Here is a 23,779-nt window from a genome sequence, read left to right as displayed (position 1 = left end):
CTTTAGGGGTTGCGTGTTTGGTTCCCCGCAGTTGGAGCAGATGGGAGTGAAATGAATTGTAATTTTTTGGGTTTTTTTTTTTTCTTGAACGTACATGCTCTTGACGTGCGGAGCAGTTGAAAGAGCAATGCCGAATTGTGACGCTTCTTTACGGGTTGGCGTTTGGTTCCCCGCGGTCTGAGCTCCAGGCATCGGAGCAACTGGGCGTGAAAACGTGCTCCTGGCGTGCGGAGCAGTTGAAAGTGAGAGGCCGATTTGTGATGCTTCTTTACGGGTTGCGTGCTGCAAGTGACTGGGTCCACGGCCAGTGAGACACATTGAATAGCTCGGGTGCAAAAGACAGACATACTTAATTGACTGGGAACTATTATCACAGTGTGACTTGAACTGGATCCACTGCCAGTGTCCACAGACACAGAGCCAGCAACTAGTGTCCAATGGCAAATGTCAACCAGATACAGAGAGGGCCGACTGGTGAGAGACTGGATCCACTGCCAGTATTTGATAGAACTGGGTCCACTGCCAGTATTCGGTGAAAAGAAACATCCAGTAGCATGAGTGCATGACACATTAAGAGCTTGAAAGAGGAAAAGGAACTCTTACTACAGCATAACAATGACTGGGTCCACTGCCAGTGCAGAGTGAGAGCCTAAGAGGGGTACTCACAGATACAGAGCTAGCAACCAGTGTCCGAGGTTTAAAAAAACTGGACCCAGGAATGGAGAGGGCCGTCTGGGTTGTGAAAGTCACAGAGTTTCGGTATAGCTTTTATGAGAACCAGACTTCATGTGAGATTATGCTCAGATCTTGATGCAAGACCTACCCTCTGCTTAAAGTACAATGCTGGGGAGCCTGAGACGTAACTCCTTCCTTCCCACTCAATCCCACTCTCCGACCTTAATAATTCAAGAGGGTCATGCATACAAAGTAACAGTAAGCCATGGAGATGGTACACATGGCACACTAATGTATGCAAACAGTAGATTATTATGAACCCCTTTTGAAAAAACCTAACTTAAATCCTGATGAACTAGCCAACTATAGACCTATCTCTAATCTTCCCTTCCTCTCAAAAATTCTAGATCGAGTGGCGGTGAAACAGCTCTGCCGCCACCTGCAGGACAATAATATATTTGAAAAATTTCAATCTGGATTCAGAGCTCACCACAGCACAGAGTCTGCACTGCTTAAAGTAACAAATGACTTACTACTAGCTGCTGATAATGGGCTGGCTTTAGTCCTGGTCCTACTGGACCTCAGTGCAGCGTTTGACACCATTGATCACAACATTCTACTGCAGAGGTTAGAATGTGACATTGGAATCAGAGAGACCGCCCTCAAATGGTTTAAATCCTATCTATCAGATAGGTACCAGTTGTTTAAGTATTTTATTTGATTTTTAAGCATATCTCCTTTTTTTTTATTTTTTTTTTACTTCGTGCATGCCCTTATTTGTATTTGTATTTATTCAGTGTGTTTTTATGTTGCACTTTATCACCAAAATAAAAGGATTCTGATTCTGAGTATTAGTGATGGTTTTATTTTGAGAAATGAACAACTGTAATTCTGGTTTTCACCACTTGATGGCACCACGCACAGCGAGACGGTTTCCGAGAGGTCGGGCTTCTGCTTCCTGTTAGCGGCAGTAGCAGCGAGCCAAGACAACACGCTGTGAGGTCCTAAGATGGCGGAGTGAGTGGCGGTGCTTCAGCAGGCTCTGATAGCTAACATATAATTTGGCCAAGTTGTCAACCTAGATATAATGCAATAGCCCCTTTTTTATTTGCAACACATATTTGTGCTTTTTTGCAACTTATTTTTTGACTTTAGAAACAGTTTTTGTCTTTTTTTTCTTGGAAAATTCCTGCTAGCATGGACCACGATTACGACCTCACGGCTCTCCGCGAAGCCTGTGACGAAGATGTTATTGAGGAGATTCAAGTGGATGAAACTACGTCCAATGAAGACACACTTTCCAAGGTGGATAAAGTCAATTGGGACCACACACCGATCAAGAATAAAAAATCCAAAAGGAGCAAGGTACAAGACGACAACCCCGCAAAGGAAGGCACGGTCAATGCCGTGCTCCGGGCGGTGCAGGAGCTGGCTCAGAAAATGGACGATCAAACCCAGCGTTTCATAAAATTTGAAAAGAGGATCGAACAAAACACAATTGCTATCGAGAAGAATAAAAAGGAACTTATGGAGCTTCAGTCTGATGTCAAGCTACTTAAAAAAGAGAATGCAACCCTGCGGAGTGCCTGTGATGAACATTCCCGATACAAGAGAAGATGGAATCTGCGTTTGACTGGCTTACCAGATAAGGGCGACGAAAATATACGGGAGACGGCGATAGGGATCCTGACGCGGATCGTCCCTCTGTCTGTGGAACGACTGCGTGACACTGTAGACACCGTGCACGGGCTTGGAAGGAGACGGCAGCCACCTTTAACGGCGCTCCCAGAGCTGTTATCATTCAGTTTGGAATGCGAACTGTTCGGGACGAAGTCTGGAAGAAATCAAAGGATGCTAAGGTTTGCAAGGATCTTCACATCAGCTTCAAAGAAGATTTTTCCAAGGAGGACCGCGCCGCGCGTGCTAAGCTGTGGCCGCTGGTTCAAGAAGCCCGGAGGAGAGGGAAGCGCGCGTACCTGAAGGAGGGCTATGCACTGATCGACAACCAAAGAGTGGACCCTGAATAACTTTTATTAATCTCAATTTGAATAGAAAGGTATGTTCTCACCTATAGGGGCTTTTGCAATATACCACAAAGTTAGTGGCTAGTATGCTTACTCATTCCTGCGCATCATTCCTGTTATATTTGCGCACTTGAACGTTTTGACTTTCTGTTAATGTTATCCTTATTGTCGTTAAATGCAAGGGGACTGAAAAACAACACAAAACGTAAGGCAATTTGTTTTTTTTTTATAATGAGCAAAAGGTAAATTGTATTTTTTTTGCAAGAGACTCATTCTGAAAAAGAGGACGCACAGTTTTGGAAACTTCAATGGGGGACTCTGTTTTTTTTGTCACGGGACGTCTCATTCAGCTGGGGCCATGATTTTATTTTATAGGTTTCAAGGTTCAATATTGGATCATAAAAGTGACACAAATGGTCATTGGCTAATGGTTGTGGTAGAAATTGACAAGATTAAGTACATCTTAATATGTGTTTATGGTTACAATAACAAAGCTCTCAATAAGACATTCTATGTAGATCTATGTAGGAAGATTAATCAATGGAGGCTGATATATTCTTCTGATGAGGTTATTTTAGGTGGGGACTTCAATTTGGTTCCAGACAACGCAGTGGATCGCCTTCCCTCTAGAGGGCAGTATAACTCCTTTGATGACATCTTCACTGCTTTGGTTTCTAACACAAATCTAGTTGACTGCTGGAGGTTAAAAAACAATGGTAAAAAGCAATACACGTGGTTTAATGCAGCCAACAACGGCCAATGCTCTAGGCTAGACTACTGGCTTATTCCTTATAATTGGGTTAATAATATATCACAATGTCAGATCTCTGCCTCTCCTCTCACAGACCACTGTGCAGTGACCCTTACTCTTACTCTAAATAATAACATATCTCCACCAACCCTAGTTTGGAAATTTAACAGTAATCTTTTGTTTAACAAAAATTTTTGTTTGGAAATTAAGAATCTTGTTGCTGAAATAACTTATATAGACTCCACACCTCTAAACAAGTGGGAATGGTTCAAATTCAGAGTTAGAGAAAAAGCAATTAACAATTGGGAAGCTCTCTGTGCAACAAAAAAGAGCTCAACAAAATGAAATTGTTACTGCTATTAACAGCTTATGTTCCAAAGCAATGTTATCTAACGAAGAAAGAGTCCAATTAGATGCCCTTAAACACCAACTAGACAGTCTTTTCATGGAAAAAGCTCGGGGCGCTTTTGTTCGTTCCCGAGCTCGATGGATTGAGGACGGTGAGAAGAATTCTTCTTATTTTTTTAGTCTTGAGAAACAGAGGCAATCTAAAAAGAGAATTTCCAAATTAAACATTAATGGTGTAATAACGGATCACCTAAATGAAATTAATAGGGCAATACACAATTTCTACAGTAAATTGTATAGTTCTAACTACTCAGAAGCAAATTGTAAGACCTTTTTTGAATCACTACATTTTTTTGTCAGTAAAATCAATGATGACTTTAAAAATAACATGGACGATGATCTAATCATTGAAGAGTTGGATAAAGCAATTCATCAAATGGCTAAAGGCAAGTCACCTGGTTTAGATGGTCTAACTGTTGAATTTTATATATTTTTCTGGAATGAAATTCGCCAACTGTTATTTGAAGCTTTTGGTGAAATTATTGCAAACCAGAATCTCTCTCCCACCATGAAGCGTGGTCTCATTACCCTGATTCCTAAAACCAACAAAGATCCTCTTTCTATTGAAAATTGGCGACCTATAACCCTTTTAGGTACAGACTACAAATTATTGGCTCTTATTTTTGCCAATCGTTTAAGCACTGGGCTGGCAGATGTTATTAGCGAGTGTCAATCTGCTTTTATGAAGGATCGGAATATACATTTTCACACTAGGCTGATTCTTGACATGCTAGATTACAGACAATTTATAGAAAATGAAAGTTTAATATTATTTCTAGATTTTTATAAAGCGTTTGACTCACTTGAGCATGGCTTTATTTTTCAAACCTTAAAAAGTATGGGCTTTGGTAACAAGTTTTGTAATATAATTAAAATGTTCTATACAGATATAAATAGTTCTGTCTCTTTGGGATCAGGTATGACTCCCAGCTTCAAGATGTCAAGAGGTATTCGCCAAGGGTGTCCAATTTCGCCGAAATTATTTATTTTGGCTACCCAGATGCTTACGTTGTCAGTTATGAGTAATCCAAATTTGCAAAGCATTCGAGTTTTTGGAAAAGAATTTAAGATTAGTCAATTTGCAGATGATACAGCTGTGTTTTTAAAAGACAAATCTATGGTTAGCACTGCATTAAAACTGATCCTTGCCTTCTCTGAGGCTTCAGGTCTATCTCTTAACCGTAACAAGTGTGAACTGCTACCAATTCATTCCTGCCTGGAAAGCATTATAGACTCCATTAATGTTAAATCTGAGGTCAAATATTTAGGCTTAACAATTTCTAAAGATCCTATAAAAATGGAGGAAGTCAACATAGAAAAGTGTGTTGGTGATATGAAGAGGGCTTTTGATCAGTGGCTCAGAAGAGATCTCACAATTTTTGGAAGAGTTCTTTTATCCAAAGCTGAAGGTGTGTCAAAGTTAATATACCCTTGTCATTCTCTTTTTATTTCAAGTAACAACATTAAAAAGGCCAATTCAGTGATTTTTCAATTTATATGGAGAAATAAGACACACTACTTAAAGAGATCCCAATTAGTTAAAGAATATATAAATGGTGGCGTAAAAGCATTGGATTTTGAAGCCTTGATTGGATCATTCAGGGTCAATTGGTTAAAGGCCTTTTTTGCTTCACCCAATTCCATGTGGTTTCACATTCCAAGGGCCATTTTTGATAAATTTGGTGGTCTAGATTTCTTATTGAAGTGTGACTTTGAAATAACCAAGATTCCATTTGCTCTGTCAAATTATCACAGTCAAATTTTGCGCTATTGGAAAATGATATTCACACATAATTTCACTCCACATGGGTCGGTCCTATGGAACAACAGATCAATATTGGTTAACAGGAAATCAATATTCAAACCTGAATGGGTTAAAAATGGAATTCTGTTTGTAACTGATTTAATGGACTGTAATGGGATGTTGCTGGACTATACGTGTTTTATTAACCGATTCCATTTCACTTGTACAAACAGAGATTATCTCCAAATTTGTAAAGCTATTCCAACAGCATTAATACACCTGATCCAAAATACCATTATTCATTCCAATGTTAAATCATCTCTACCAAGCTTAAAAATCGACCATCTCAAATTGTTACAGAAAGCATGTAACAACAAATTTATTACAAATGCATTCAAGTCCAGATTTTTCCATGATTATGAGAAAAACAATCTGCCAAAAGAGGCATTGTCATATTGCATTAAATTGCCAATTCCACCTAAAGTAAAAGAAACACAATTCAAAATTTGTCATAGAATTTACCCAGTGTCAAATTTTCTTAATAAGCGGTTCAAATTTGAGAAGTCAGGCTGTACCTTTTGTGATTTCCCTGAAGAATCCATAGAACATATCTTTTTCACCTGTCCTTTGTCCAAGAAATTCTGGCGTGACATTAGAGAGTGGCTATCCCTTAAATTCTCAAGCTTCTCAAATTTAAATGTTAATCATATTTTATATGGTGTGGACGATGTGAATAGAAATGTAATTGACACTGTGAATGTTGTTTTCCTATTGGCTAAATACCATATTCATTGTTGTAAATAGAGAGACTCTGCCCCCTGCTTCCAACATTTTATGAATGAATTTAAACAATTTTACTCCTCCTTGAAATTGCTTAAATCTGTCTGCGCTAAAAAAAATTTGTGTTCGATGTCTCAGGTCCTTTTGTTTTGATTTTGGCTCTGTGGTCTAGATATGGTGTGCTCCTTTTTGTGCCTTACAGAAGCTGTGTTCCCCATATTTGATTGCTTGTTGATTGTTTAGTTGTTATTACCTCAACGTGATTTGTAATAATAACGTTCAATAAAAAAAACCCCAAAAAAAACAAACACGCTGGCTGTGTCTCAATTCGCCCACCTGGCCTTAGAATCACCATTGGAAGGGCGGTTCGAAGGGCAGTGACGTGATTTCCGGCGCGACAAGGGCTGTCCCATTTCAACACACCCTACTAAATGCACCCGACAAACCTGCCCTTCCCTTTGCACCGTTTCCATGGAGATCGGACGTAACTGAAGCCTGCATCCGTGCACACTTCACGCACTTCAATATCCCGTCATGCACCGCGGCTACGCAAAAAAGAGAAGAAAATGGAGTCCGTTGCGCAATATACGTTCAAATGTTCGTACTGGTTTACCTCATCTACAACAGAGCAACATGAAACTGTTAAATCTCAATAAAGATCTGTAGTGTGTTTGATGATTAAAAAGGAGTTACATGGAATAAAGGAATGTGCAGTTATTGCTAGACAATAAGAGACATTATTATCATTAAAAATCATTACTGCAATAAGAATAATGTAAGAATCTTCGTTTCTATTGTAAGCGTCAAAGACAAAGAGACTGAAACGTAAAGTCAGAAGAGTTTAATGAGTTGCACACAGGTAATGTGAACAATGAAGCAACGGACTCTGAGGAAAGGACAGAAGAGAGTCCTGAGACATGCACAAAATCTTCATGTGTTCCGGTACATTCCATACGTCTGCACCCCCTCGTGGGCACGTGTCATTTACCTTAGTGTTAGTAAATCAAGACACTAGCTTGATGTAGCGCTGCACTGCTAGAAAATACCTTATAATAATCAGATGGAAAGAACTGGCACGGCATAGAAGGGAAACAGCGCCCTCTACTGTTATTAAAGTGGTGTAGCCACTGGACAAAATACCGAACCATTAAACTGCAATATCCCACTATATGTACAACTAATCAATGTTCTCTGGTTTATAGACTATGAATGTCAAAATGATATTGTTACCTCTGTCTCTGTTATTACGGTTTCACAAGGTATATTGTGTTTAAGTTATGAAGTAGCTACAATTGAGTAAAAAAAACACCTCGAACGTTATAGTTGCCTATTGATATTCAATCTAAACAGAAAGAAACGGCTGTGACGATGACATCTTGACTTTTTTCTATTAAATAATAAATCATTAAAAATAACGTACGTAATGTACGTATCGTACGCTCAAAGACAGAGGTGGAAGTGCGGTCCGTGGTGTAGGCCTGTCCCACTTCAGCAAGATGGCGGCTACACTGAGGAGGGTAGATTCTCGACCGGAACCTTGAAACTACACTTTTGAAGAGTACTTCGTAAGGACCCTTGAAGGGTGCATTTGGCGAATTGAGACATAGCCGAAATTAATGTCTCCGTCTCACTTTGTTTATTTCAGTAACCAACTCTCCCTTACAAATAATATTTTAAACTGGTAGCAGTGGTTATAAACCAAATATTAACATTAAACAGCATCTAAACCAGATATTAACATGAAACAGCATCCTTATACACTAAATATTAACATTAACAACATCTATTAACATAAATCAAATATTAACATTAACATCCATTAACATAAATCAAATATTAACATTAAACAGTATCTATCCATATAAGCCAAAGATTAACATTAAAACAGCACCTGTCCATACAAACCAAGTATTGACATAACAACAACAACAACAACAACAGCAACAACAAACTTTATTTATAAAGCCCTTTTCATACAAGAAAAATGTAACACAAAGTGCTTTACAGGGCATTAAAATCAGTCCCACCCCCAAACCCACTCAACCACCCCACAGCCAAACAACCCAACCCCAACACATCAATAAACACAACCAGAGAACCCGCCCCCCCACCCCAACGCACACTCCCACCCCCCACCCCAACACATGCTAAAATACCTTTGGTTTCATTAAAATAAGTTTAAATGCTGGATAAAGATGAACCAGATGAGAGCGCCACCAGAGGAACCATCTGCACCAGGAGCAGGGTCACCCACAGCCACAGGACACCAGCCCAGGGCCCAGAGAAGAGATGAGGTCAAGACCAAACCTCCAGGGCCCACGAGCCAGGGCCCAGCAGCCACAGCCAAACACTGCTCCCGGTGCAGAGGGCTCCTCAGAGGAAACACTGGCAAATCTAAAATTATTAAAAGAAATAAAATAAGAGCAGCATCCATTAAATTAAAATCAGATATTGACACCTTGAATGTGCATGCAATACTATAACAAGAAGTAAAATGAATATTAGTATATAATACATTAAAAAAAAAAAAAAACTATGCAAATATTTATTTACAAATGAAGCCACCTCAAAGTAAACCCCCCTTGAATCTGTACAATCATAGGGTGGAGCCTGCGAGGTCACACCCAGAGGTGGTTGAGTGACAGATCTTCAATATATCACAGTCCATTTTCACATTGTTTTAATAGATCTACACTCTGCTACCCTCTGCTGGTCATTCACCTCATTTCTGAATTAGTGAATTATTCAAAACGCTTTTCCAAACCTTTTATAGGTTTTTAGCAGCTGTGTTAAAGATAACTTTACTGGTGTGGTAAAAAAATAAATAAATACACTGCATAATTTCCAACTAATTAAAATGGGAAAAAATTTAATACATGAGTAACAGAACTATGTAACTTTAAAACACAAATGGCACATCCTGATCCATTAGGTAGGCTAGTCATAGAGTAATATATCTGCTGTGGTATCTGAAACAGTCTGGTCGTGCCTGTGTTGGAATTGTGCCAGCGCCTCGCTCAGCCTCATTTTCATCAGCTCTTTGGAGGAATACTGGGGCAGCTCCAGAGCAGTGAAGCAAGTGTGGGACTGGGGGAAGTACTGGTCCTCACTCAGCCTCTCCTCTTGCTGGGGCAGGCCTTGGAATCTTTAAGTCCACACGGAGAATGGGCAGCCTCTCAAAGCCAGTGATGAACCCTAGACAACAGTACAAGTGTGTGAAAAACAGTATCACGTATATTTGCATGAATGGGTGCTGCAGGGCTGCTCTTTGACACACTTGTCTGATGAGACACATTTCCTCCTGCTTCTGTCTGCACGGGTGAGCCTGAGTCTGTCACTGTCATTGTCACTGTGTTGCTCAAAAAGCTTTTCCTCCATCATCATCAGTGCGTACAGTACTCATGGTGCATTTAGCCACAGGTGAAAGAAAAGCCTACTGCATAGAGCAGCAGGCAAGTGACCATGTGGATATGCACAGGACTCGGTCCACTGGAAGCATGTTGTCATGAAAGAACATTCAGAAATCACCTGATACCCCTCATGTGGCTCAGTGTTTGGGGTGAATGATGCGCAGTGTACGTGAACCGACTCAACAGTGAAGTAAATAAAACTAAATCTAGTGTGGGCTGGGGTTGGATCATAGAGCGCATTAACATGTGTGAAAACAACCTTAGAGAGATAGAGGGAGTTGAAACAAGAAAAGCTACATACAAAGAAGTGCGTTCCTTTCCTTTTCTGTGAGCTCATCAAAGACCTCCCAAAACATCTGGATGGTGGGGTGTTTTTCGTCATCTTTCTTATAGATCCCTTCATACACGGCACTCTACAGAAGATACAGAGAACACAAATGTTCAAATCATTTCATATTGTCAACATAAAACTTTTGTCACTTGTAAACTTTTTCACTGTGGGAAGAGTAACCACAACTTTTACTAAAGTAAGAGTACTGTTACACTAAAAAACATATGACTAAAGAAGCAGTAAAAGTATGGTGTCTGAAGTAAATATAATTACACATTATATCGCTGTACATTAGTCCTCATTGATTGGTTGTACAAACCTTCTTGAGCTTGGTCCAGTCAGTGCACTCCTGTCCTACCATGAGGTCCCTTAGTTCCTCAGGGCTGAACAGCTCCACCATGTGGCGGTCGGCGGTCTTGTAGAAGCCGCGTCTGAACTCCTGAAACTGCCTCTGCACTGATCTGGTGAACACGTGCTCTATAAAGGCTGCTACAAACTCCTCCCTGCACAACAAAGACAAAAGCAGTTATCAACACTGCACACACCCCTCTGGTACAAAGAGCATATATCCCCTTCATTTTACCAAAGCACTTTCATATGTTTAGAGTTTAAAGGGACAGTATTTAACTTTAATTTAGCGATCAGAAAGCAAAGTAGTATGATTATCTAATTTGGATTGCCAGGCTCAATGCTGAAATTCAATTGGTTTAAACCTAAAAGGACTCTAGGTCATTCCGAATAGTTGAGATGACTAGGCCCTAGCCTCTAACTCCATTACAATTGGAGCTATGTCACAGGGTCAATCATAAGAGTCATAGGCAGATAGGAGAAAGCTTAGTGGCGTCTGGAGAATCTAACTGTCCTAATCAATGGGGACAACAGAGAAGTCACAAAACAGACTACAATAAGCTCTCCTCATTCTACTCTATGGCTCTGATTTAAATGAAAATATCAACATGACCGTGTACTTAAATGACCCAAGTGTTTGCACATGAGAGATTCTGCTGTTGAATAAAAAAAGGTCTACAGCTCCACAGATTGAACAATCTGTGACTCTGAAAAGTTTAAACATGAACCATTTCCAACATCACTGTCCTTTAGTCCATCTGTGGCGGAGTTTAGAGCAGTGTACAGGCCTCCATTAGTGGAGTTTATGCAAATGAGCCATGTGACTTTAAATTTGTTTTTTTATAAATATAAACAATGTGCTCAGATCTTCTCTTATGTCATTACGTAGTTTCCAAATGAAATGTGTGAACCTGTGATGACTTTAAAAGCTTTTTATTGTCACTCTTATATAAAGTTGGGTTAATCCAGATTATTTTTTTGTATGATGTTGAGGTAATAAAACTTTTCCTGTCTTACAAACTTAAGATGGTGGAGACTCTACTGACCTTTAAGCAGTGGTGGAGAAGCACTCAATTTTGTTACTTAAGTAAAAGTTCAGATACCGGTGCAAAAAAAATTCAAGTAAAAGTATCACAATGAAAATGTTTAAAAGTACCATTTAAAGTTTAACTATTTTGCGCAGATTTTGAGGTCTTATAAGGCTTCAAATGGAGTGATTTTGATATTTGTGTTGAATTTTGTTCAACAGAAACAACTGAATTGTTTTTATTTGCATATTTTTGGTTGCTCAAATTATGAATATGTAAAGAAGAAACCCTCAGTCCAGTTAAAAAATGTAGTTGAGTAGAAAGTACAGATACCTGCCCTCAAATGTAGTAAAGTACAGATACCTAAAATTTGTCTTTTACTACTTTTACTTTGGTAAATTCCACCACTGCCTTTAAGTAAAATACTTTCATTTAATATGGTTAAAGTCTCAGGAAGAAAATTATAATTTTATTATTTATTCTGTGTAAGCCACTTCAGTATGTGTTTTGCTGTGTGTATGTAAGCCTTCATACTTGTGAGCGGTCACTGGGCGGTCAGGGCTGTGTGGATCCAGAGGCACCTTCTTCTGGTCCCAGTGGATCTATAACAAAACAGAAACAACATGATGAACTCTGCATTATACACAATGCTGTAGAAGTTACTTTGAAAGGATCATTAGGTAGACATTACTAGCTAAAAATGTATGAAATTGTCATAAAGCGAACAATAGAAATGAGTAACCTCCAGAAAAGGTGCTATGAGCTGCTTCTTTCTGCCTTTGAAGAAGTGACCTGACAACAGACAGTGTCATGTCTGTGGGTTTGTCACTTTTAGCACATTCAACCTGCTCCTTGTTTAGCTTAAGGTAATTTTCACACATTAGTGGCTATGGAGAGACCCCAGTGCACACTACATTTGGTTCTTGACCTTGTTCACAAACCTATGACAACGTCCTTCAAGCAGACAGAGCCCTGTAGATATATGTGCACATGTTCACTTCCCCTGTGTCACTGATGTCAAGTTGATCCAAATTGCCTCGTCAGACGAACGTTCATTCATACAAATATATTTGATCTGAGCGCTTTTTGTCCAATTCCAAACACTTACTTGCACTCCGGACTGCGTAGGTCGGTCCAAGGACGGCCACGTTACACTCTCCTCCCAAACACTGTTGTTGGTACAAGTAACTAATTATTTTGTTAGTAACTGTAATTTCATGACAAGTACTATCACAGTAATGCATTACATTAGTATGTTCCTTAAAATTGTAATATATTTCAGTATTGTGCATCTGAGATGTTTTAGGCAAATGACAAGCTACAGTGGATAAACTGACCAAACACACCGCATTTCCTCATTCCTATACATTATGCCAGTGTCACCCATTCAAAATCCTCTCCAGTTGATGGTGGAGTGCCACTGTGTGCCACTGTCACTTCAACTTTTTTTTATGACACAATCATGAGCAGAAAAACCCTACCGTGAAGTCCATGTCCAGAGTTTGTATCATGTCGTCACTGTACTCCTCCAGCAGGCACCTCAGACTCCTGGGACACATTTAGCAGTCATTATCTTCTTTTGTGTCATTGATAAAAAATGTAACCGACATAGTCAGAGATGTGCGTACTGTCCGGTGCAGGGGCTAAGTTGGCACAGGTCATCCAGAGAGGGAGACACTCCCAGCAGCTTCTTAAAAAGAGCGAGAGGAAAGGGCAGGAACACGGCGTGGAGGTGGTACAGAGCCAGCCCGCACAGCTCTCCGAACAGGAAGTAGTGCTCAAGAGGGGGCATGGCCTGCTCAATGCAAAAGCAGTGCAGGGTTACTATCCCCATTAAACCATACCTGGACTTTTGTTTTATTCACTACAGGTAACCTCTGCTGCTACCGGTCTGTTTCAACAACCTCCTCCTACTTCTCCTAGCCCCTCCAACCCTAGGAACCACAGACCAATCATAGAACACTCCTGCTACAGAGCTGAGCACCTGTGGGCATGGAAACCACATGGACATTAAATGATAGTAATTATCAGTAGATTCAAATGTCTTTTGACAACCCTATTTGCCCTCATATTTGTTTTACCATTTAGCCTTATTGGACAGGACAGTTGCAGCGTCAAATGTCCATGCCTGGCAAATGTCAGTCTCTCCTACTTGTGTTTGAATGCGTCTGGAACCTTACCATAAAGGTCAAACATCATGGTCAAACAACCATCCTTCCCAAACAACCATATTTGGGACGGTCCAATCACAGCAGCTGTGATTGGAACGTCCCAAAAGCTGTTTCTCCATCTCCGGCGTTATTTTTTTTTCTATCTGATCTTGTCAGATCGCTGAAATTAAGCAAGCCTGGGCCTGGTTAGTACTGGGAGACTGCTGGAAATATCAGGTGCCACAGTGGGGCGCCAGTGGTAGAAAACTGCTATGTCCTGAGGCAAGACACTTCACCTACATTGCCTAGTATGAAAGTGGTGTGTGGTGATGGCCAGAGGTGGTGCACATTAACAGCTTCTGACAGTCTACCCTAGGGCAGCTGTGCTACATAAATTCTATGCATTATTATTAGTATTTTTTACTATTGTTATATGTTCCATCATTTCTTTCATAAATAGAATTTCTCTCTTAGTCATTCAACATATTTCTGACTAAACCCGACGGAGGGGTAATTGAAATGGTCACATAATGATACTGTATGACATGCTTAATTTAGAAAGACGAAAAAAGATTCAGATACGTTCCACATCTTGAGACTCACTGTAGAGGAGAACCAGGCTAGAGTGGCAGAGTCGTTAAACATGAACATCCCAGACTCTGCAGACACCACCTCATGGAAGACCAGGTGGAAGAAGTCCTTCTGGTTTACGTTGTCTTCTATGTCCATTTCATTGAAATAAACCTAAACAAAAACTTAGTCACTCTATGCAGGATTCACCCTGTAGGAAGTACAGGATTTAGACAACAATATCACGATCACAATAATAAGTTATAGTATTGCAAAAATACATTATAGCGTGTTGATAGGTTGAATTCAGTTCTAATTTGGTGATGTTCTAATTTCAGATGGAGCCTTTATAAATCTATGGGAGATTCAGTTTTTAGAAAAAATATACAAACTTATAATCCACAAATAATGAACCTTGTCATTATTTGTTTAGGATTGGTTCCACAAACCTGTCAATGTCATCAAAAGCATACCTGGGGTTGTGCTTTGTTTCACTCACACACGTTTACCACACAAACTCTGCATATTTAGGCTGAATTCACTGGAGGAAGGGCTCCATTGTGTTTTTAAACTCCATACACTTTCACTAGAATCACGTGGATGATTTCAGCCCTGGAAATCTACTGAACTAAAGGTAAAAGGAGCTGTTAACTTGACAACTACCACCGCATGACATCAGAAGGTGCAACAGAGCATTTTGAGCTTTGGAGATATAGACAGACTAATAATGCAGGATTACTCAAACATGTGTGAATGAAACAAAACACAACTCTGGGTATGTTTTTGACAAAGTAAGAGTATTATAACATGACTTAAAGCTCACAATTGTGTGTAATACAGAACCTTTAAGACAAAATAATACATTTTAGATTTGCAGATTTACCGCAGGATATAAAACTGTAAATAAATGCAATGACCTGCTACTATCTACACCATGTTTTTACCAGCAGAGGCTTCCTGAAGTCCATGTGCTCTGCAAGGGACAGCTGTGTGAAGGTGTCCTCCATGGCACGCTCTCGTCTCAGCCTCAGTGTAAAGTGGTGAGGATACAAACCATGAAGCAAACCACGAAGCAAACCACGAAGCAAACCAGGAAACAAACCACTAAATAAACCAGAAAACAGCATCTCCAGATTCTCCTCAGCACAAGTCATCTCCATAGAGCTTTTTACCTGCACATATAACATTAAAAAGGTGGTAGTTTTTTGTAAAGTAATGGGAAAGTTCTTAAACTGAGCAAGACAGTGTTTAATGAGTGGGAGAGAGAGTTGCAGATTGGGTGATTATTTATGTTTTGATTTGTGTTATTTTAATGTCTTTCTTATTCTGTAAAGCACTTTGAATTACCTTGTGTACAAATTGTGCTATACAAATAAACTTGCCTTGCCTATTACACTTCTATGGAGTATTAAGTGCTAATACATTTAGATCATCGTGTTTTATTGTTTTCAAAATGCTATATACGCCAAAAATGACGTATTAACATGTTTCACTTTTTTTTGTTTTTTTTTTACACTCTGACTTCCCCTCCCTTTGCTCTCCATGCTAGTCAGTCCCCTTTCCCCATCCTGCTAATCAAACTGGAAATTACTGGACAGAATCTTACAGCTTCTTACAGTACTGGACAGAATCTTACAGCTAACCATAACGCAGCACCTATGCTATTAGACGGAGGAAAACAAGCTACTGGACCAGTTATAGGTTCGAAGGAGTGATGAGTGGTAAGTAAAAAGAGCCACAATCAAGTTAACTTTAAATGGAAAAGCAAGCAAGTTTTAATAACAAAAAGGTTAACAATATTCTTTTTTTAAACCAAATAATAAAAACTATGAATTACTTTTGCAAATTATATTAATATTTTTGTAATCACGTTGTTTTTAGCTATTTTAATTGCAATTTTGATAAGGAGGGTTCGAATAGAGCCCAGGAGAAGGCCAGAAAATTGCAAATTTACCTAATTTGAAAAAAGATGACTAGGAACAGAAGATAATACTATTAAAACATCATATTAAGTGTTTGGTTTCACTTTAAATAAGCTGTCTTTACCAAGAAAATAGGATATAGCACAAAATTACCTCGCCCAGCCCTGACTATGTTAATTGAACATCTCATTACCATGAGGTACTTGTTATTCAGGTTTAATGCATGATGCCTCGTTTGAAGGTCCATTAAAAAGGGGAAGCTGCAGAGAATAGGCATCTCACCATATCTGCAAAAGAAAAGAGAAAAGTTTTATTAAAGAAGAGCTATTATTATTGTTCCAAATTGCTAAAAAAAAAAATCCCCATTTTCCCTTACCCCTCATACAGCCACAGCTCTGTACTTAGTTCGTTCTCCATTTTTTTTGGCACAAAAAATTAACAGTCACAGTGTGGTACTTTGTTGTTGTTAATTTGATCTGATATATTATAAAGAGGCAGGCCGAATTCAGCTCGAGTGGACTTGTCTGTTTTATAAGTCCTCCTGGATATTGAATTTAATATAAAAGTCCACAGGTGTTATAGAGCAGACAAAAATACAATGTCTTATTTAAAATATACTTGTGGCCTAACCTCCTTGTCAAAGCCTGATCTCGTCTGATCTCAAAAGCTAAGAAAGACAGGGCCTGGTTAGTACTTGGATTGGAGATGGCTGAGAATTCCAGGTGCCAGAGTGGGGTGTCAGTGGCATAGATTGGCAGCCTCGCTTCCATCAATCTACCCCAGGGCAGCTGTGGCTACAATAGTAACTTACCACCACTGAGTGTTGAGTTAATAATACATGAAATTGTAAAGCAACTTTGAGCGTTTAGAAAAGTGCTATAGAACACTAACACATTATCATTTTTACTTATAGATGATATTACTTACCCTGAATGTTGGCTCTTGTTTCCACACCACCATGTCCACCACAAAATCAAAAGGTACTTGTAGGCAAAAAGCACTGTCTGGGAGCCTGTCTTTGCCTAGAGCCTTGTTCCTCTGTAAAATGAAAATATTGAATAAAAACACCAGTATTCACTTACAAATGTGTGTGTCAGATACGCACATTGTACATGTGCTGGAGGATCTGCAGCACACTTCTGGAAATACCCAGAGAAGAGACATGAGGAGCAGCGTCCCTCCACACACACACATGTCTGAGCCTGATGGAGGTGGGCAGAGCAGACCACCACTCCCCTATGAGCACACACACACACATACACATACACACACACACACCCCGATACACAGACGCACTGATACACACACACACTGATCCACACACGCACTGATATACACATGCACTGATACACACACACACACACTGATCCACACAAACGCACTGATACGCAGACGCAGTGATACACACACACTGACCCACACACAAACACTGATCCACACATGCTGATACACACACACGCACTGATCCACACACACGCACTGATCCACACACGCACTGATCCACACACGCACTGATCCACACACACACTGATCCACACACACACTGATCCACACACACACTGATCCACACACACACTGATCCACACACGCACTGATACACACACGCACTGATACACACACGCATTAAAACACACACGCACTGATACACACACATGCACTGATACACACACATGCACTGATACGCAGACGCAGTGATACACACACACACTGATCCACACACACACACACACACCCCACCACACACACACTGATCCACACACATACTTATACACACACACACACTGATACACACACACACTGATCCACACCCCCCCCCCCCCATACACACACAAACACACACACACACACACAAAGCCTAAAAACAAAGACCAAATATACTTAAAACCCATAAACCCTTTAAAATGCCCGACATGCCTCTTCTACACATTCCCTGCCTTGGTCCTGCACCGGAACCATTTTAAGGGAACTTCTTTCACCAGGGACCCCTTTGACACCTGGACATAGGAGGTAAGTTAAACATCCTTAAAACACTATTCACTAAAACATTGCAACTTACACCACACACTCAAACACTTAAAAACATTCCTAAACAAGTATTGCACTATAATATTGCACATATCCAATTGAATCAATTATTATCTCTTCACTTTAAATGTGTCTTCTTTTCCCTCCAGGACACACAGCTTCAATTAAAGTGCCATTGTGACTCCAGATCTAAAATTGGGTAAAAGGACAGACAAGTTAAATAAGCATTTTAAAATCCTTTGCGTGCAATTGTCTTATTTGTTAAAGTGCAAATAATGTTCAAAGTGCTGTGTGCTATTAAAGTGTAAGTGCAATTTAAAGTGCATATAGTGAAGGGTGTAAAGTGCTGTTACTTTTGTAACAAATGGCCTGTTTGTTTCACTTGATTTTATAAAGCTTTTTACATTATAAGTATCACTCTCAAATGTGAGACTAACAAGCAGTCAGCATCTGCAGTAAAAATAAAATAACAGGTCTTGCCTATGCTAGGTGCTTCTTTAACTTTGAATGCCATTTTTAGATGTCTTTTATGAAATGCTCATTTTTTTCTTCCAGAAAATTCACCGTCCCTTGATTAGAGCTGCAATACATGAACCAACGCCAGACAAGATGGAGTTGACCTTTCACCTGCATCAGGACCTACAAAAGATATACTTATTACTCAATCTCACAATTTTAGGCGTAAAAACATCTACTCAGTTTTCATTTACATTTGAAATGACCAATAATTATCAAGAAAACCAACTATTGTTGTACAAACAGCATTTTGAAATACTGTAGGCCTCCTATCAAAAGCGGGCATATTTTTGTGAAACGAAAAAAAAAAAAAAAAAAAATGATGTCTGCGGTGTCTAGTTTGAGATTTATACATTTGGAGTTTCAAATAAAGTATCAACATGGTTAGTTTGCTACAGTTTTATGGTAAACTTTGTTAACTTTAACATTGCATGCTGTTTTTGTTGTTTTTTTAATAAGTATTGAGCAAAAATGAACAATCATAGGCACATTACACCTTTAATAGAGTTTTATTGATTTTGGGTCATGTGTTTTGACCCAGATCCCACTGGGGCAATAAGAACCCTGACCACCTGCTATCCAGTGCCCAAAGAGTGGGACCCATCCGGGAATTGAACCCGCAACCTTGTGGCTCGCAGCAAAAAGACAACCATCCCTGAATGCCGAGGCATATCACGTCAGGTGAATGGAGGCGGGTTTGGTGGGAGACCGGTACTCTAAACCAGTCTCTCCATACACACTTCATTCGTGCGGAGCCCGGCCTCATCTATGGCGAGGTACGGCTAGAAATCCATATTGCATCCGCATGGTGAAGGGTGCTTAGACCGCTCGGCCACCGCGCCCCGAAGGTCAGGGCGGTTCGATATTGTATTTAACTATGACAATTCAAATGTAAACGTCACGTGACCGCCAGAGGCTCACGCATGACGTCTCCTAATGTAGAAATAAATGAATAAATACGTACGTACATATATACATAAATAAATAATAATAACAATAATAATAATTTAAAAAATCATCAAGTCGTGTTAAACCATATTAGCCTGAACAACATGGTTTGTGCACATGTAGGCTACAGTAGAGTTCAAAGTTTCTCACTTGATAGGCCAAAATCATTTAAATTAAAAATACATCATTACCTGCTGTTTTCCTGGATAAAGTGTCTTGGAACCAACGCCAAGCATCTCCAAAAACCTAACTTAAGGGAAAGAAAATAGGTTTCTTTAGTTTAGTTTTTAAAATAGATCCTTTCATTAGCATAGCCTTGCCTTAGCCAATATTTGTGCAACGTTAATTTCCTCCCCAGCGCAACAACTTCCTCAGAACCAAAATGCTTTCACTTAAAATAGTTATGGATAATTCAGTCTGATATATAGAATTATTTGGATTGTTTTACTATTTTGTTTTTATTATATCAAGATTCAAGATTTCTTTATTTGTCTCCCTTAGGAGAATTTTTTTCTTGGACCAATGGGCTGCTCACACCACAAAAAAACAACAACAACGAAACCATACCCAGGGTGCAGTACATCTCTCTCAACACACCATCACTCATTTCTACATCATTTAACAGTTTCACTGAAACAGGTACAAATGAATGTTTATATCTATTATATCTACACAGTGGTACCCTGTACCTCCTCCCTGAACTCAATAGTTCATATTCAGGGTACAACACATGTGTCGGGTCAGAGAGAATGCTCCTGGTCTGTCTCCTCATGGCTTGTTCATAAAGTTCTTGAGGGCTCAGAGGGACAGCACAGCCCATAATTTTCCCTGCTGTCCTCACCAGATTTGAAATTTGGGTTTTACATATTTACATGCGTACGGTCATAAGAAGAGTATTTCACTGGGTAAACCAAGAGTTCAACCTGTCCAAACAAATAGACCCTGTATACCTAATTTTCAAGTCATTTCCACTCACGCATGTGTTTATAATGTAAACGGGAAGCTGCAGGTGCCATGGTGGGTGTGTTTGACCCAGATCCCACTATGGCAATAAGAGCCGTGACGACCTATCTAGTGCCCGAAGAGAGGGACCCACCCGGGAATGCTAGTTTTCAAGTTAACAGCTACCTTTTACCTTTAGTTCAGTAGAGATTGGAAATTCTAGGGCTGAAATCATCCAAATGATTCTAGAGAAGATGTATAAAGTTTAAAAACACAGTGGGGCACTTCCTGTATTAATCACATTACATCACAAAGTGGAACAGAATGTTTTCAGTTTGAAAAAAGAACTCAGCCTAAATATGCAGTTAAACATGTTTATGAAACAAAACACAACTGACATGGGCCCTTTAAATGAGGTCTCTGCAGCTTTATGAAAACAATATTTAAGTTGTAGATTCACACCTTCACCAGGAGTATAAGAATACATGTACAAATAATTTGGCAACACTATAGTTGTACACACAGAGCGTATAGTGTAACAAAAATATTTTCTTTGAAATATGAAGATCTCCTTGTTGATATAATGTAGGCTGGCCTTTAGCGGTAGGATGTGAGACAGAAGACAGCAGCACTTGTGTGGTACACCTTATTTTTCTTTTATTTAAATAATTTACCAAAGTGCAAATGTATTGTGCAATGGAGATTTGAGGAGCAGTGTCTCCTCCAGCATCAGAACCTTGTGTGTTGGTCTCAGGCGCCTTTTATACTATCCCAGCAACTGGATAAAACTAGTGTTACTTAAGAGGGGTGTCTAAAAATAACATTAACTCTTTTAAATTCTTAAACCTCCATAAAACCAAGTAAACCCATAAACCAAATTAACTTTATACATATTCACCCCCCCACACACACACACACCCCCTGATACACACACACACTGATACACCCCCACACTGATCCATACATACACTGATCCACACACATACTGATACACACACACACACACTGATACACCCCCACGCACTGATACACAGACGCACCGATACACACCCACACACCCACAGACGCACCGATACACAAACGCACTGATCCACACACACACTGATCCACACACACACTGATACACACACGCATTAAAACACACACGCACTGATACACACACATGCACTGATACGCAGACGCAGTGATACACACACACACACTGATCCACACACACACACACCCCACCACACACACACTGATCCACACACATACTTATACACACACACACACACACACACACCCCTACACACCCCCACTGATCCACACACACACACACACACTGAACCACACACACACTGATCCACACACATACTGATACACCCACACACAGATACACACACATGCCCTGATACACACACACTGATCCATACACGCACTGACAAGCACACACTGATACACACACACCCCTTGATACACACACACACTGATCTACACACTCACTGATACACACATACACTGATACACACACGCAGTGATACACACACGCACTGATACACACACGCACTGATACACACACTGATATTCACACACACACTCACCCCTTCACACACGCACTGATACACACATACACTGATACACACACGCAGTGATACACACACGCACTGATACACACACAGAGATACACACACACGCACACCCACCGATCCATACATACACTGATCCACACACATACTGATACACACACACACACTGATACACACACACGCACTGATACACAGACACACCGATACACACCCACACACCCACAGACGCACTGATACACAAACGCACTGATCCACACACACACTGATCCACACACACACTGATACACACACGCACTGATACGCGGACGCAGTGATACACACACGCACTGATACACACACACTGATACACACACGCACATACTAATCCACACACGCACTGATCCACACACTCACTGATACACACATACACTGATATACACACGCAGTGAGACACACACGCACTGATACATACACTGATATTCACACACACACTCACCCCTTCACACACGCACTGATACACACCTACACTGATACACACACGCAGTGATACACACACGCACTGATACACACACAGATACACACACGCGCACTGATACACACTCGCACTGACACACACGCACTAATCCACACACGCACTGACACACAAACACTGATACACACCCCCCGATCCACACACACACTGATATACACACACACAAACTGACACACACACACACTGATACACACACATACTGATACACACAAACAAACTGACCCACACACACACTGATACACACACATACTGATACACACACACGCACTGATACACAGACGCACTGATACACACACACGCACACCCCCACAGATTCACCCCTACACAAACGCACTGATCCACACACGCACTGACACACAAACACTGATACACACACGCAGTGATACACACACGCACTGATACACACACAAATACACACACACGCACTGATACACACTCGCACTGACACACACGCACTGATCCACACACACACTGATACACACACACACTGATCCACACACACACTGATCCACACACACACACACACACCCCCACACCCCCCCACACACGATCCATACATACACTGATCCACACACATACTGATACACACGCACACACTGATACACACACACGCACTGATACACAGACGCACCGATACACGCCCACACACCCACAGACGCAACCCTACACAAACGCACTGATCCACACACACACTGATCCACACACACACTGATACACACACGCACTGATACACGGACGCAGTGATACACACACGCACTGATACACACGCACTGATACACACACATCCCTACTGATCCACACACGCACTGATCCACACACTCACTGATACACACATACACTGATATACACACGCAGTGAGACACACACGCACTGATACACACACGCACTGATACACAAACTGATATTCACACACACACTCACCGATTCACACACGCACTGATACACACATACACCCCTACACACACGCAGTGATACACACACGCACTGATACACATACACAGATACACACAAACGCACTGATACACACTCGCACTGACACACACGCACTGATCCACACACGCATTGACACACAAACACTGATACACACACACACCCACACCCCCACCGATCCATACATACACTGATCCACAC

General features: G+C 40.4%; 2 protein-coding genes across 2 annotated transcripts; both read right to left on the bottom strand.

The window, feature by feature from the left end:
* Window positions 1-9,488: 9,488 nt before the first annotated feature.
* LOC129457189 (probable E3 ubiquitin-protein ligase HERC3) lies at window positions 9,489-10,710 on the bottom strand. Its single transcript, XM_055229790.1, has 3 exons — window positions 10,443-10,710; window positions 10,094-10,205; window positions 9,489-9,577 (listed from the first exon to the last, which is right to left on the bottom strand). Exons 1-3 carry the CDS (start codon window positions 10,521-10,523, stop codon window positions 9,489-9,491), a joined length of 282 nt encoding a protein of 93 aa, XP_055085765.1. The 5' UTR covers window positions 10,524-10,710.
* Window positions 10,711-10,957: 247 nt separating this feature from the next.
* LOC117393810 (probable E3 ubiquitin-protein ligase HERC6) lies at window positions 10,958-15,269 on the bottom strand. The gene is made up of 6 exons (XM_055229786.1): window positions 15,164-15,269; window positions 14,253-14,393; window positions 13,128-13,294; window positions 12,981-13,047; window positions 12,034-12,101; window positions 10,958-10,985 (listed from the first exon to the last, which is right to left on the bottom strand). The coding sequence occupies exons 1-6, from the start codon at window positions 15,224-15,226 to the stop codon at window positions 10,958-10,960; spliced, it is 534 nt and encodes a 177-aa protein (XP_055085761.1). The 5' UTR covers window positions 15,227-15,269.
* Between the last annotated feature and the right edge of the window lie 8,510 nt (window positions 15,270-23,779).

The sequence above is a fragment of the Periophthalmus magnuspinnatus genome, chromosome 3 (assembly GCF_009829125.3).
Source record: "Periophthalmus magnuspinnatus isolate fPerMag1 chromosome 3, fPerMag1.2.pri, whole genome shotgun sequence".
Taxonomy (NCBI): domain Eukaryota; kingdom Metazoa; phylum Chordata; class Actinopteri; order Gobiiformes; family Gobiidae; genus Periophthalmus; species Periophthalmus magnuspinnatus.
The sequence above is the reverse complement of the archived record's forward strand: the minus strand, read 5'-3'. Positions and strand labels throughout refer to the sequence as shown.

Excerpts from the sequence above, each read along its gene's own strand:
- LOC129457189 (XM_055229790.1), bottom strand. The coding sequence starts at position 10,523 with ATGGTGGAGCTGTTCAGCCCTGAGGAACTAAGGGACCTCATGGTAGGA. Across the intron at positions 10,206-10,442 it reads ACTGGACCAAGCTCAAGAAG|AGTGCCGTGTATGAAGGGAT; the intron begins GTTTGTACAACC and ends TATCTTCTGTAG. Across the intron at positions 9,578-10,093 it reads GGAAAGGAACGCACTTCTTT|GGTTCATCACTGGCTTTGAG; the intron begins GTATGTAGCTTT and ends ACTGTTGTCTAG.
- LOC117393810 (XM_055229786.1), bottom strand. The coding sequence starts at position 15,226 with ATGGAGGACACCTTCACACAGCTGTCCCTTGCAGAGCACATGGACTTC. Across the intron at positions 13,048-13,127 it reads CTTAGCCCCTGCACCGGACA|GAGTCTGAGGTGCCTGCTGG; the intron begins GTACGCACATCT and ends AATGTGTCCCAG. Across the intron at positions 10,986-12,033 it reads CGCCCAGTGACCGCTCACAA|GACAGTTAGATTCTCCAGAC; the intron begins GTATGAAGGCTT and ends CCCATTGATTAG.